Source organism: Typopeltis vanoorti, chromosome 10 (genome assembly GCF_054136105.1).
Source record: "Typopeltis vanoorti isolate ZY-2024b chromosome 10, IOZ_Tvanoo_1.0, whole genome shotgun sequence".
Lineage (NCBI taxonomy): Eukaryota > Metazoa > Arthropoda > Arachnida > Uropygi > Thelyphonidae > Typopeltis > Typopeltis vanoorti.
In genome coordinates this window covers 104696822-104709588 of record NC_143558.1, presented here as the reverse complement: position 1 = coordinate 104709588, position 12767 = coordinate 104696822, and the positions used below count along the sequence as shown (strand labels likewise).

General features: G+C 35.5%; 1 protein-coding gene across 4 annotated transcripts in view; it reads right to left on the bottom strand.

Moving 5' to 3' along the window:
• The window catches only part of mv (lysosomal-trafficking regulator mauve), a 1073830-nt gene that overhangs the window by 294324 nt on the left and 766739 nt on the right, over nt 1-12767 (bottom strand). For all 4 annotated transcript variants that reach the window (XM_090399251.1, XM_090399254.1, XM_090399252.1 and 1 more), the window contains one exon: nt 1797-2041. In XM_090399251.1, coding sequence (XP_090255377.1) covers nt 1797-2041 — 245 coding nt within the window. The remainder of the gene's footprint in view (nt 1-1796; nt 2042-12767) is intronic.

Sequence of the window (12767 nt, the reverse complement as noted above, 5' to 3'; positions counted from 1 at the left end):
ACTTCACCATGTCTCCCTAGCTGAATCAATGAATGTTTCTTCAGGGTTTGTCACTGAGACTCCAAAGGTTGGTTCTTGTTTTGAACAGTTTCATGTTTTTTTTCCAATAATGTTTGTGTAATTGAGTCTTCAATTAACCTATAAAAGCTGCTCAGTTTAATTCTTTTCTTAAAACTTTCTTACAAACTGTTCTTTTCAATGTAATATCCATTTTTATCCTTCTTAGAACTAAGTAATGGTCACTTCCAAATTCAAATCCTCTGTACACTCTTGTATCTTGAACTAGTAAAAAAAATATCATTATCAACAATGACATAGTCAATGTAGCTTTTATTTCTTGTGTCTTCCCTCCATGTGAACTTGTGCACATCTTTGTTTTGGAACATGGTGTTAGTAATGACTAATCCATATCCTGAGCAGAAATCTAGCAATTACTTACCATTATTATAAGCTTTGCTCTACTCTGCAGATTTTCCCAAAATGTTTCTATAATGTCTGGTGGGATTCATTTTCTACTCTGCTGTTTGGATTCCCAACAAGGACAACTTTTTCCATTTTCTTGATGTCAAATGCCTGCTCTAATAACTCAAAAAATTTCTCCACTTTTCCTTAGGAGAAACTTTTGTGGGAACAGAGGCACAAATAAGTTTCTTCATCCATTTTCCTCACTTTGAAGTTTGCCCACATAAACCTACTTGAATTCCAATCAAGAAGATTATGTTCATATTTGAGGTTCAATGCTATCACTACTCCTTCATTTCCTCGATTGTTATTGTCCCAATATAACATCCTATACTTATTATTTAGTAAGATCTCACCTGTTTTTGTCTTCTTTGTTTCAGTAATGCCAATTATATCCATGGGATACTTTTCCAGTTCTTCTGCAAGTTAAATTTCCTTTCCATTAATACTTCTTATATTGATGGTTTCTATCTTCAGTTCTTCTGACATTAGGTTTGTTGTTGTTCTTCTTCTAGATGTTTAGTTTGTTCCATTAGCTGACTTTTCACTGTTTGCTCTGGTTCAATGACAAAAACCAATGGAAATTGTTTAGCTGGGTTATTTTCAGGAGAAATTACCAGCCCATCCTGGTTCATTCAGTACCCAATGGATACCTACTAACAGGGCACACCACATGAAGGTGAGGATTAGACATCAGAAGCCCTAGTGGTTCTCTGCAGTCCTTAAAGGCAATGTGGAGGTCTCTTCCCATTTTTTGGCTTGACTCTTAAGCGACCCTTGAAGGTTAATGCTGATATGGTTTATAATAAGAATGAAGTGATAGCAACAGACAGAGTACTGAGTACCTGCAGGTTGCTGCAAGACATTTTGTACATGAATATTCACAACAAAAGTACTGACATGTTCAAGATGCAAGTCCTCATTTTGCATGATAATATGACAATGTTTCATGTGATGGATGGCAAGTGCTTCCTCTCACCTGTGCATGCTGTTCTGACACAGGCCCCCCACATTTTGATCTGTTTCCTAAGTTGAAAGCACTACTTCATGGAAACTGCTTTACTCCTCTTACAAGGAGTTTTTGCTGAAGTGACTTAACATACCAAGCATATCAACAACAGGTTTGTGACAGGAATATGACCTACCCAAATGTTGGGGAGCAGTGGAAAGGTGGAATGGAGAGTATATTGAAGGCCTATAAATATATGTTGCTAAAAAAATTTCACTTAACAACAAGTAGTGCAGTGTGCAGAACTTTTGAAATGACCCTTGTACAATTAAAGGCTGGAAGAAATTATATAATTGCATAAAACTATAAGTTTCTACTAAATTACCTGAACACAGTAGGATCTTCCAGATTAAGAACAGGACTAATATAATCAGCAAGAATGAATGGAAAAACAGGATACTGCATCAAATCATTAAAGGAACGTCCAGCTAATTTGTTTAACTGTGTTAAATATTCAAAATTAGAAATAGAATGATCTCGCCACATCTGAGTAAGGGATGAAAGATTCTCATTTTTTATCAAACTGGTTAAAGAACATTCTTGAAGACGTTTAAAAAATTCATTTCTCTCCTGAAAATAAACCAAAAAATCTCTTTGATATTGATTGCTTCACTCTTATAACTGGATTAAAATTAATTTCTATTTAGTCAGTATTTTCTTAAAACAGTGGTAGAAACAAAAAACAAAACAAATTATGTAGGGATGGAATAAAAAAGTAGTGAGCAGCTAAATTTACCCATTTTCATTTCATTTAAAAATTTTAATGGAAAAATTTACTGATATTAGCATTTTTTTATCATTAAAATTAATATTTTTTTAAAGCTAACCAGCTAATATAAAGAACAGGTACAACAACCATTAATTTTAATTTCATTCCAGAAAGCACCAGCTGTAGTAGTAGAAAGTGTAAACCTCATCACTTTAACACTGTAAAAAAAATATAACACAGTGAAATTAGTCTTAAAAATCACATGATTTGTATTCACAATAATATCTTCTCTATTATCTTAAAAGAACAGAGCATTTCATCCAAGCTCTAAGTTCATAAATTATAATGTATTCAGAACCTTGGTGGTTTTCAGACTTCCACACAGTATATCAAACCTGAAACACTGACTAGGATTTCATATCCAATACTCAGTCAACCTCTTCTCAAGCTTCATTCAACATGTATCGGCATGGATACTGAATGAGCTAGAAGTGTTAAGAGTTCAAAACTTAGTCAAATTATATAGACCATTGGTTAACACTATATATATATAAACAACATGGTGCAGAAAGAAAAAGAGCAATATTATATGATGTGATTGGCTGGTAAATCATATCCAAAGGAGTTATTTTTGTTATGTGGTGAGTAAGAGAAAGAATGACTATAGAAGATTGGCACTGTTTGACCATAAAAGTGTTGTCCTTCAGTGATTACTATAGTAGATGTAAGTGAATTACTTAAGTAGTAATTAGAAAAAAGCATCTCATACTTGTAAAACTGATATTATCCCAGAAAGCAGAGAAGTACTAGAGTGATCAGAAATAAAAGAACTGGAAGTGTATTAGATGTTGAGTAGGTTTAATGTTAATAGAACTGCAGACTTAGCTCCATTGCACATTCTGTAAGAATGTGCAATGGAGTGGATTTCCCATTTTACCTCATTATTTAATAATGAGGTAAAATGGGAAATTGACCCTACTGACCATGTGGATGAAATAGAAAGACCAAATTGCACAGCTTATCCATGTTATTCAATAGGTGTTACAGAATCGTATCCAGATTTAGCTGGATGTCTATAGATGTCATGGCCGGTTGGGTGTTAATGACCATCTTGAACTAGGCAAGATTCCAAATCAGTGAAAGAAAGGAAGATAAAATAATGATACTACACAAGAGAAGAACCAAGACAGAGGAGTCCAGTTATAGACCAGTCTATATTTGTAGTTATGCTTAAGGTACAGAGGCAGTGGTTAAGACTAGAATACAGGAAGATTGGGTTTATATGCATCAGTTTCCTTTGCATGCACTGATAAAACTGACAAGAATAATAGTTATTCTTGTCAGTTTTATAGTTACACATAATTGTGAGATTGTTTCAGCCTATATGTAAGTGCCCTGAAGATGCCAACAGTTAAAGTTTGGCAAAACTAGTTGGTTAAGTTAATAAAATTGATCAACACTTGATCTATAAACCAAAAATATTATTACTAATACAGGTCATATTTTCTATATGCAAGTAGCAAATTGGTATAATATCACCACATTATTAAAATGATATGAATTACAGATGGTTCTAGAATTTTTTTTTTTGAATGATTAAAGAAGAATATACTAGAAAAGAAATTATATTCTGGTTTTAACCCCCATCCCCCAACACACACACAAATTCTTAACTATCTTTAATCCAAAGTATTTTAATCCCATGGTGATACCCCAATTTGGAAAATGTCATTTATGCATTCATTTTGCTCTCAGTATCTCTTTTCTTTTCTTTATTATTTTATTCTCATTTTTGAATTGCTACAGCAAAAAAAGTAGAACTCAGCAGGAAGGCCGAGTTCATGGAGGCAATGTATTTAAGATATGTGATGTGAGATAAAACGACAGGATAAAATATATAGTTGGCTATGACAATAGGCCAAGGGGAACTTTTGCTCACCTTGATTTATGGCAACAACTGAGGTAACCACTTTAAGTGAAGTATTAAGAAACACAATGGCAATATGGATAAGGAAGTTCTCTCTCTCTCTCTCCTTATAAGAGTGTGATGTAATCACATCTAGACTACTGTGCAAAGATTTTGTTGTGTGAGTTTCTCTTTAGGATGTAGAAGAGATGATGGAAGTAATCCAGAATTAATAGACCAAAATGATGATTATTCTGTAGTATTCCTTATGGGGATAGATTGAAGGTCTGTTGTTTGCAAAGTTTTTTTGTTAGGTGGAAAAGAAAAGATATATGAGAGATGCATATGTTACTAAAAGGTTTTCACAGAATAGATGTTTAAATTTTTCAATACATGACCGGATTGGAGCAGAACAAAGGATCACCCTGAAAACTGTTCAAGAGTGTGGTTGGCAAGATCATGAGAACTAGACTTTTTTACTTTGTGAGTGCTGAATAAGTGGTCAGAAGTGACTGTGAGTGGGTTGTCAATGAATGAGTTTAAGGAAAAGTATGACAGGGATCAAGTGAATAACAGTGTGGCCATCTTGTGATGAGTCTTCAATCTAGCTTATATGTGCTCATAATTAATTTATAAACTTCAGTTATGTTTCCCTCTTTCTCTTATTGGTTAAACTCAAGAAATTTCAATTAATCAAGAGTGTCATGATATAATCTATGAAGTATAATTAGTGAATTATCTGTGTACCTTCAGTTCTTTAAATGTCAATTAGAAATCTGAAAATCTAATGAAAGATAAAACAACTAAGAACCAAGTTTTAAAAGAGATATACCGTGAGTAGACATATCGATACAAAATTAATAAAGGAAAAAAAAAAAAAAAAAAAACTCACGTACAAAGATTATTTAATAGTATAATTTTCGCCTATGTGTCACAGGCATCTTCAGTACATTAAGCTCAAATTAAACAATAACTGACAATTCCAAAAAGCGCCACCTAAGTAGCTGGTATATGATAACTAAAAAGGTCAATAATTTTCCTTTAAAAAAAAAAAAAAAAAAAAAAAAAAAAAAAAAAAAAAAATCAATACAATAAAAAGTTAGGAAAGATGAGCTGATTTGTAAAGTACTATTAGGAGAATGAAGTAGAGTTTCACATGTTTCTTTATAAAGGCGTTCCATGAGAAACTGACTTTTGTGAAGAACTTTTGTCTTTCTCCAATGAACTCTGTGTCTGGTGAAGATGGCATGTTCTGCAAGTCCAGACTTTTACAGAAAATTATACTATTAAATAATCTTTGTACGTGAGTTTTTTCCATTATTAATTTTGTAACCAAGAACCATAACCCAAGGTCTGACCACTGACTGATATAGAGTTATCAAAACTTTTTTCCACTGCAAGTGAAGTTCCTTTTAATTAAGCCTTGTAGTTGTATAAGTTATAAGTGTTACTAATAATTTTTTCATAATTTTAATATCCCACTCATAAAAAGAAGTTAGCCTACAGTTCTAAGGGTTACATATTTTGAAACCCTGCTCTACAAACCAAACATGGCACTTCTTCAAGCCTCCAATAAGCAGAGTTGTAGTCTCACACTAGATAATGAAAATTATCTCCTAGCTAAAGAGATTCATAAAATATCCATCTGAACAATGATATTTAAACTCACTATCTGCTGGATAGAAAGTGATTAACAAACAGTACAATTCCTGAACTTAAATTTTAAACCACATAATACCTCCACAATGTATCTAAATTCCCACTTCCCTGACCACTTTCTAGTTTCTGGTCGTTATGAGATTATCAGAACAATTAAGTACCCTACCCACTTTTCCATCAAAATTTTAATTAACAGTTGGACTTGGATCATAGATAACTATGCTGATTAAAAAAGATCACAAATTGCAACCATGCAGAAGTCTCTTAAGCATGGTTCCCGAGGAGACACTTTCAGAAGTGTCCTCTGAATATTCTGCTTGTTATCTACAATTCCTCATCCATTTAATTAAATAATCATGGATCAGCAGGTTCGTATGTGGAACACCATCAATGGCTCAGTTAAATTAAATAAATCATATTAAAATCAATAATTTCTTAATTAAATATTGTTGTATGACAGCTGTGATCAGTAGGCAGTTTTCAGTTTGAATAAATTATGTATTAATTCAATTTATTAAAATTAATTAAACTGTGTATTAATTATTTCTTGTGTTTTTTGTGTGTGGCTTTAAGAGAGAGGAAAATTGTGATGACATGTAGAATGGCAAAAAAGATGACTGCAAAGTGACAAAAATTTTTTTTTTAAATAGTGAAGTATCATGAAGGCAATATGCATATTTGGGGAGAGATTGAAGATATCTATGTGGAGAGAATTAATAAAAGAAGTAAGAGTTTGAGTACGCAAGAAGTGTAACATGCTTACTCATTAAGACATTCAAAGACACCTCATAATTTGCGATGCAGTTGACAATAACAGCAAGACAGTGGGCACAAATGGTGGTGGTGAGCTATAAGACAGTGGAAATGCAAGACAGACAGGATGCAACTGGCATAAATGGCCATGAGAAATTAATTGAAGAGGTGAAAGCAGAGCAAACTGAGGAGAATTACAAATTCACATGTAAATGTCAGAAAGAATCAGATGAAAGATGGCCTTTTGACAGAAATATTGAATAATTTGAGAGCAGCTCTGTATGGGGAGTCAATGATAAGAGGTGTGCAAGAAGTAAGGTGTAAAAGATTTGTTTTCAGGGAGGTAATGAGCAGAGTGACTAAGCATTATATAAGAGAATTAAGCAAGCAAAAGACTAGTGATAGTAGTTGGAACAAATGATTTGGTTGGTAACAAGGAGAACATAAGGATGGATGTCAGGAGATTACTCAGAGTGAAAGATAACAGCATGGTAAGTAAGGTAGTCAGCATGTTGCCCAGGTATGATAATGATAAGATGAGATGGCAAGAAAAAACTTATGAATGGTATGCCAGTAGAGTTGTGTGAGGAGAAAGGAGTTCATTTTTGTAAATTTATGTGATGAATGGAGCTACATAAAAGAGAAGGGTCACATTTAAATGGATCTGGCATGAGAGGTGTTGTAGAAGGGCAGGATAGGAGAGTTTGTGAGTGGAGAGGTGGTGGCATGAGGGAAGAGAATGAGAGAGTGAGAAGGAACACAAGATGGCTGGATTGGGAGGGGGGCAGAGAGAGAGAGAGAGAGAAAGAGACTGTGTAAGAAGTGTAAATGATGGATTCAAGAGTGGATGAATGTGAGTACAAGAAAGTCAAAAATGTAGGGGATAACATTTAAGTCTGGGAAGAGGTGTAATATCACTGATGAGAGAGGAACGGCTGGGAATGGAGAGTATGGAGGAGTCATATCCAAGAAGAGGGATCAGTGAAACAAGAAATGAGCTAATGTGTATGTTTATGAATGGCAGAATATGAAATATGAGGAATGAAATGGTAGTATTTTATCATCATCAATTTCCTGATATGTACCCTCAAGGAGTGTTCAGGTTACAAGATTATGTAACCTGAACACTCCTCCATTATTATTAATCTCCTATTCACAATTTTCCTCCAAATTGCTTGTCAGCACTCCAATATTGTCATATTAACATTCCAAGCTTTTAAGGCACTTCTGACTGAATTAATCCACCTCAACATTGGTCTTCTTCTGGATCTCTTTCCAGTCATCTTGGCATCAAACACCTGTTTTGCTAACCTTTCCTCACCCATTCTCTTTAAGTGGACATATGAGGTAGGTTTCAAAAGTTTCCAGCCTGACATATAAAATTCATGACAATTTTAAAACGAGTTGTGTTACAAATAGCACCATCTATGGGGAATTTAGTGTACCAGTTTCAACTCTCTACCTGCGTCATTCAGTTGGAAGCATTCATTTGACTAACACATGGCATGCTAAGTGGCTGTAATGTTAAAAATTGAGTACCATGCTATGATAAAGCAAAGAAGGGCTTTCTCCAAGTGCTATCAAACAGTGAGTGGATGGTGTTTATGGGGAAGCTTGCCCTTCATATTCCACCATGAAGGAATGGGCTAAACAGTTTTGCCTAGGAAGAGAGAGAGCACTGAAGATGATCCTCGTGATGATCAGCCTGTCTTGAGGAGCAACTGCTCGATGATAGATGGCTCAAGCTCAAAGAAATTTCAGCAAGGTTGGGGCTTTCAATAACAACTGTCTTTTGCATCATTCACAAGAAGCTTCGCATGACGAAAGTCAGTGCAAGGTGGATGCCCCGACTTCTCTCTTCAATTCAGAAGGAGCATCGTGTGAGATATATTCCCATAACTTTTTAGAGCTTTGCCAAGGGAATAAGAGAGAAGTGCTGGAATCCATAGTCAAAGGATGAAACCATGGTCCTTTATTATGATCCTCTACCCAAAAGGGAAATGGGACATCATGGACTGGCACAAACCAGGCAAAGCACCACCGAGAAAAGCCAAGGTCAGTCACTAAATCCACCAAGAAGGTCATGGCAACAATCTTTTGGGATTTCTGAGGAATTGTCTTGATTAACTTCAAGGAAAGGAATACCACCATTAATGCAGAATATTATGCTTCACTCCTGCACAATGCTATAAAGGAGAAGAGATGAGGAATGCTGAGTAGTGGTGTTTGCCTGCTTCACAACAATGCTATACTCCATACGGCTATGGTTGCAAAGGCTGCAGTGAAGGACTGTGGCTTGCGGGAGATTGCACACCCACCCTACAGCCCAGATCTAGCACCGGGATCTAGTGATTACTACCTTTTTCCTCCATTTCTAAGCTTTTCAATAGCCTCCAGAACATTTTGGACAAGTTGTAGCATGTTTTCTTCTTCTCCAGAACTGTTTCTTTAATTTCTTGTGCCCACCATGGGGTTCCTGTTTTTCTATCCTTAAAAACACCTTCCCCACATTCCCTACTTAAATCAATCAACATCTTTAGATAATTTGCCAATGAGCCTGCAAGGTTTGGTTCATCTTTTTAACTTTTTTAAATTTTCTTCATTCATTCATTATTATTATTATTATTCAGGCCTCCATGGAGTCACAAGACTCATCGTGGGAGGTCCTTTCCAAGAAACACAAGTCTATCAAGATTCATCGAGGGAGGTCCCTCCTAGGAAACACAAAGTCTGTCACACAACTCCTTAAATGCATTGACCGTTCTCACTCTCACCACTCTATCAGGCAATGCATTCCATGGTTCAACCACCCTCCATGCAAGAAACCACTCCTCTTTCTCACAGTTTCCTTTCATTCATGTTTGTATAGTTGAGTCTACAGTTTACTTGTAAAAAGCTGCTGAACCTTAATTATTTTTAAAACTTTCTTACATACTGTTCTTATCAATGTAATATCCATTTTTATCCTGCTTATCACTAAGTAATGGTCACTTCCAATTTCAAATCCTCTATACATTCTTGAATCACACAAAGATCGCACTATTAACAATGACATAGACAATGAGACTCTTATTTCTCGTGTCTTCTCTCCAAGTGAACTTGTGCACGTGTTTATGTTTGTGAACATTTGTGTTAGTAATGATTAGTCCCTGTCATGAGCAGAAATCCAGCAAATACTTACCATTATTATTAGCTCTGCTCTTTTCTCCAAACTTTCTCGAAACATTCATACAGATTGAGTTTATTTTCCCCAAAATTGTCAGAGTAAGAGATTTAGCTGAATGTTGATATTTTGACTGGAGAGGAAAAGAGATGGAGGCATATGTAGTTTTTTGTGAAGACAGAGAGGACAGAAATGGACAAGGAATGATGGGCAGAAATATTAGGACTTCTGTGACAAAGGGTTAGAAGTGGAACTATAAGGTGGATGATTATGAAAACCTCAGGTGGTGGACTACAGTTCTCATGGAATTGAGGAATGGATGGGAAAAAAACAATGCTGCTTGGTCACCTACTCAGAAACTATCTGGCAGAGACAATGACTTGAGTGTAATCTAAAGGTCAGGAGATTAAATAAGGTAGGTGTAAAATGGTTGACTGAAGAGGTGAAGTAAGCAATCTTGAAGAAAAATGCATTGTGGAAGCAACACAAGATGAGTGGCAATAATCAGTTACAAAGAGCAAGCAAGAAAGGTAACTTGCTTGATACTGGTAGAAAAAGTGCAGTATAAGCAGCAGTTAGAAAATGAGGCTAAATGAAATCCTAGGGAGTTTTTTCAATATGTGGGCAAAGAATGGTTGTGGAAGGATGATGTTAGTCAGTGATAGTGGTAAATTGATAACCACTAAGGAAAATATAGTAGAGATGTTAAATAAGCTATTCATTAAAGTATTCCATACTTATGAATGTAACATAAATGTAGAAACTTGACAGCAATGGGAAGAGCCACTCATGGTGAGTGATGAGCAGGTATAATAGGAATGGAGTAAATTTAATGTCAGTGAGGCCATATGACTTGATGGTATATCACCATGTGTTTTGAAGGAATATTCCAGGTAGTTAATAACAGCTTTAACTTACTTTTTTTAAATATGAGTTTTAGACCCATGTCCCAAAGGAATGGAAAGTGGGCAAAATTGATCTACTTCATAAAATAGGCAATAAGACTAAGGCTTCAAATTATAGGCAAATCTGTTTGTCTGAAGATGTAAGTCAAGATGTTAGAGAGGCTAGTGAGGACAAGGATTCAACTGGGTTGACAGTAACAGAATTCTTTTTGATGGACAGTATGGGGTTTGCCAAAGGAAAATCAAGTTTTAGTAATCATACTTATTATAACAAGGTGAAAAACGATTGGACAATGCGGAAACATACACAGTAGTTATTTAGAATTTGCAAAGGCCTTCGACAGATTGATGCATGGTAAGCTGGTAATTAAATTGGAACAGATGGGGTTGGACAGTAGATTAGTGCACTGGATTGGAGATTGGTTGTTAGGTATCAGCAAGTTGTGTATGGGGAGCAATAGCTCAGAAGAGGAAAGTCATTAGTGATGTGTCCTGGGCGTCTACTATGGGTCGCTGTTGTTTGTATGTCACTGACATCAAGAAAGGGCTTTAATAATAATATACAGTTACCATTTGGGTGTCTGGAATGTTGAGTATTAGGACAGACTGAAAGGATGCAAATTGCAGAGACTAGTAGACAAGAGGAGGAATTGGGGACAAGGAGGCTGTGAACAAGGGAGTGAGGAGTATTTTTTTAGCATGAAGAGTGGTGGGTGACTGGAATGCATTGCCTAAAAGTGTGGTGAATGCAGTGAAAGTAAATGCAATTAAGTCAAGGTATGATAAGCTGTGTGTTGTGTGTGAAAATGTGACTTCCTGCAAGGAGTCTCTTGACTCCATGTGGATCCGATGATGATGATGATAATAATAATAAAGCCACTAACAAAATCAGTCTCCATCATGACCTCTTTATAAAAAGTTAACAGATTTGTCAAGATCAACCTACTCTTAGGAAAACCATAATATGCATAGCTCAATGAGTGATCTCTGTACTGGATATGGTTCCTAAATAATTTTTCCATCAGTTATTGATAATTCCTATAAGTCTGACTGGCCTATAAGTTTCCATTTTATGCAAAATATAAGCTGGTATTAACCTTGCAAAATTCAAATCAGTAGGATGGTTTCTGATCTTCATGACTTTAAAAATACTCATAAGCAGCTTAATTAAATTTTTCCCATCTATTTACTACCAAGGACAATATTGCACAACTGTTATTAATAAGGAAGAGGTCAGGGCTGTCATGCTTTCACTCAATGATATGCCCTTCTTTATTTGTGTTGGCACTATTCTGCATGGCCATTAAAGTCACCCATTAGGAGTATGGGCTGAGGCAGTTGCAGGATGAGATTATCAAGTTCCATTTCATGTAATTCAGTGGTAAATATATTGAGCATATTGTGACAGAAACTGCACAGATAAGTGAATCACTACTGCTTCCAGAGCATTATTAAGCTGAACATGATGGAAAGGAGTATGACTGCCCATGAGAATAGTTGCTACTCCATGTGGGGCCATCTCCAGTTCTGTCCTTGCATACAAGAGTGATATTCCTGAAGGTAGGCCCTCACTGGGTTTTAAATAAGTTTCCTGCAAACAGAAACAAAAAGGTTTGTGTTTCTGCAGCAGGTGCTTGATATCATTGATATTCTGGCAAAACCGATGATGGTTCCACCATAAAACTCTGCCTATTGTTTAGGCTTCGGAGACTTGTATTTGTCTGGTTTCCAGAAGGTTGAGGACTTGCCTTTATTAGGTTTGAATTTCTCATTAGATTTTGGAAGTATAAATGACCAGTGTCCATCTCTTCGCCTGGAAAAATATCCTCCATATTTTGGAATGTATCAGGGTCACTGGGTAAGTTCAAGTTGCTTTCAGTGGATACTGAAGTATTCATTTTTTTTCTGTGCAAGGGTTTGGTAGTTTGTCTTTAGGTGATAAGGCAATTTTTTTTTTTCACAAGTGGGTTCTCATTGAATAGAACCATACATTATACAATTGAAATTATATGAACTTATTAAATTATATTAAATTATGAAATTAAAGTATGGTGAAATTATCAAATGGCAGAATAAACAAATGAGTTTGAATTGCTGTTGATAATTTTCTTAATTGTTACCTTCTCAGCATAAAGAGGATCTCAGAGCAGGTGTAGTGGTGGTGGTGGCTAACTTTCTTTTTGCTTCCTGTTATGATATCG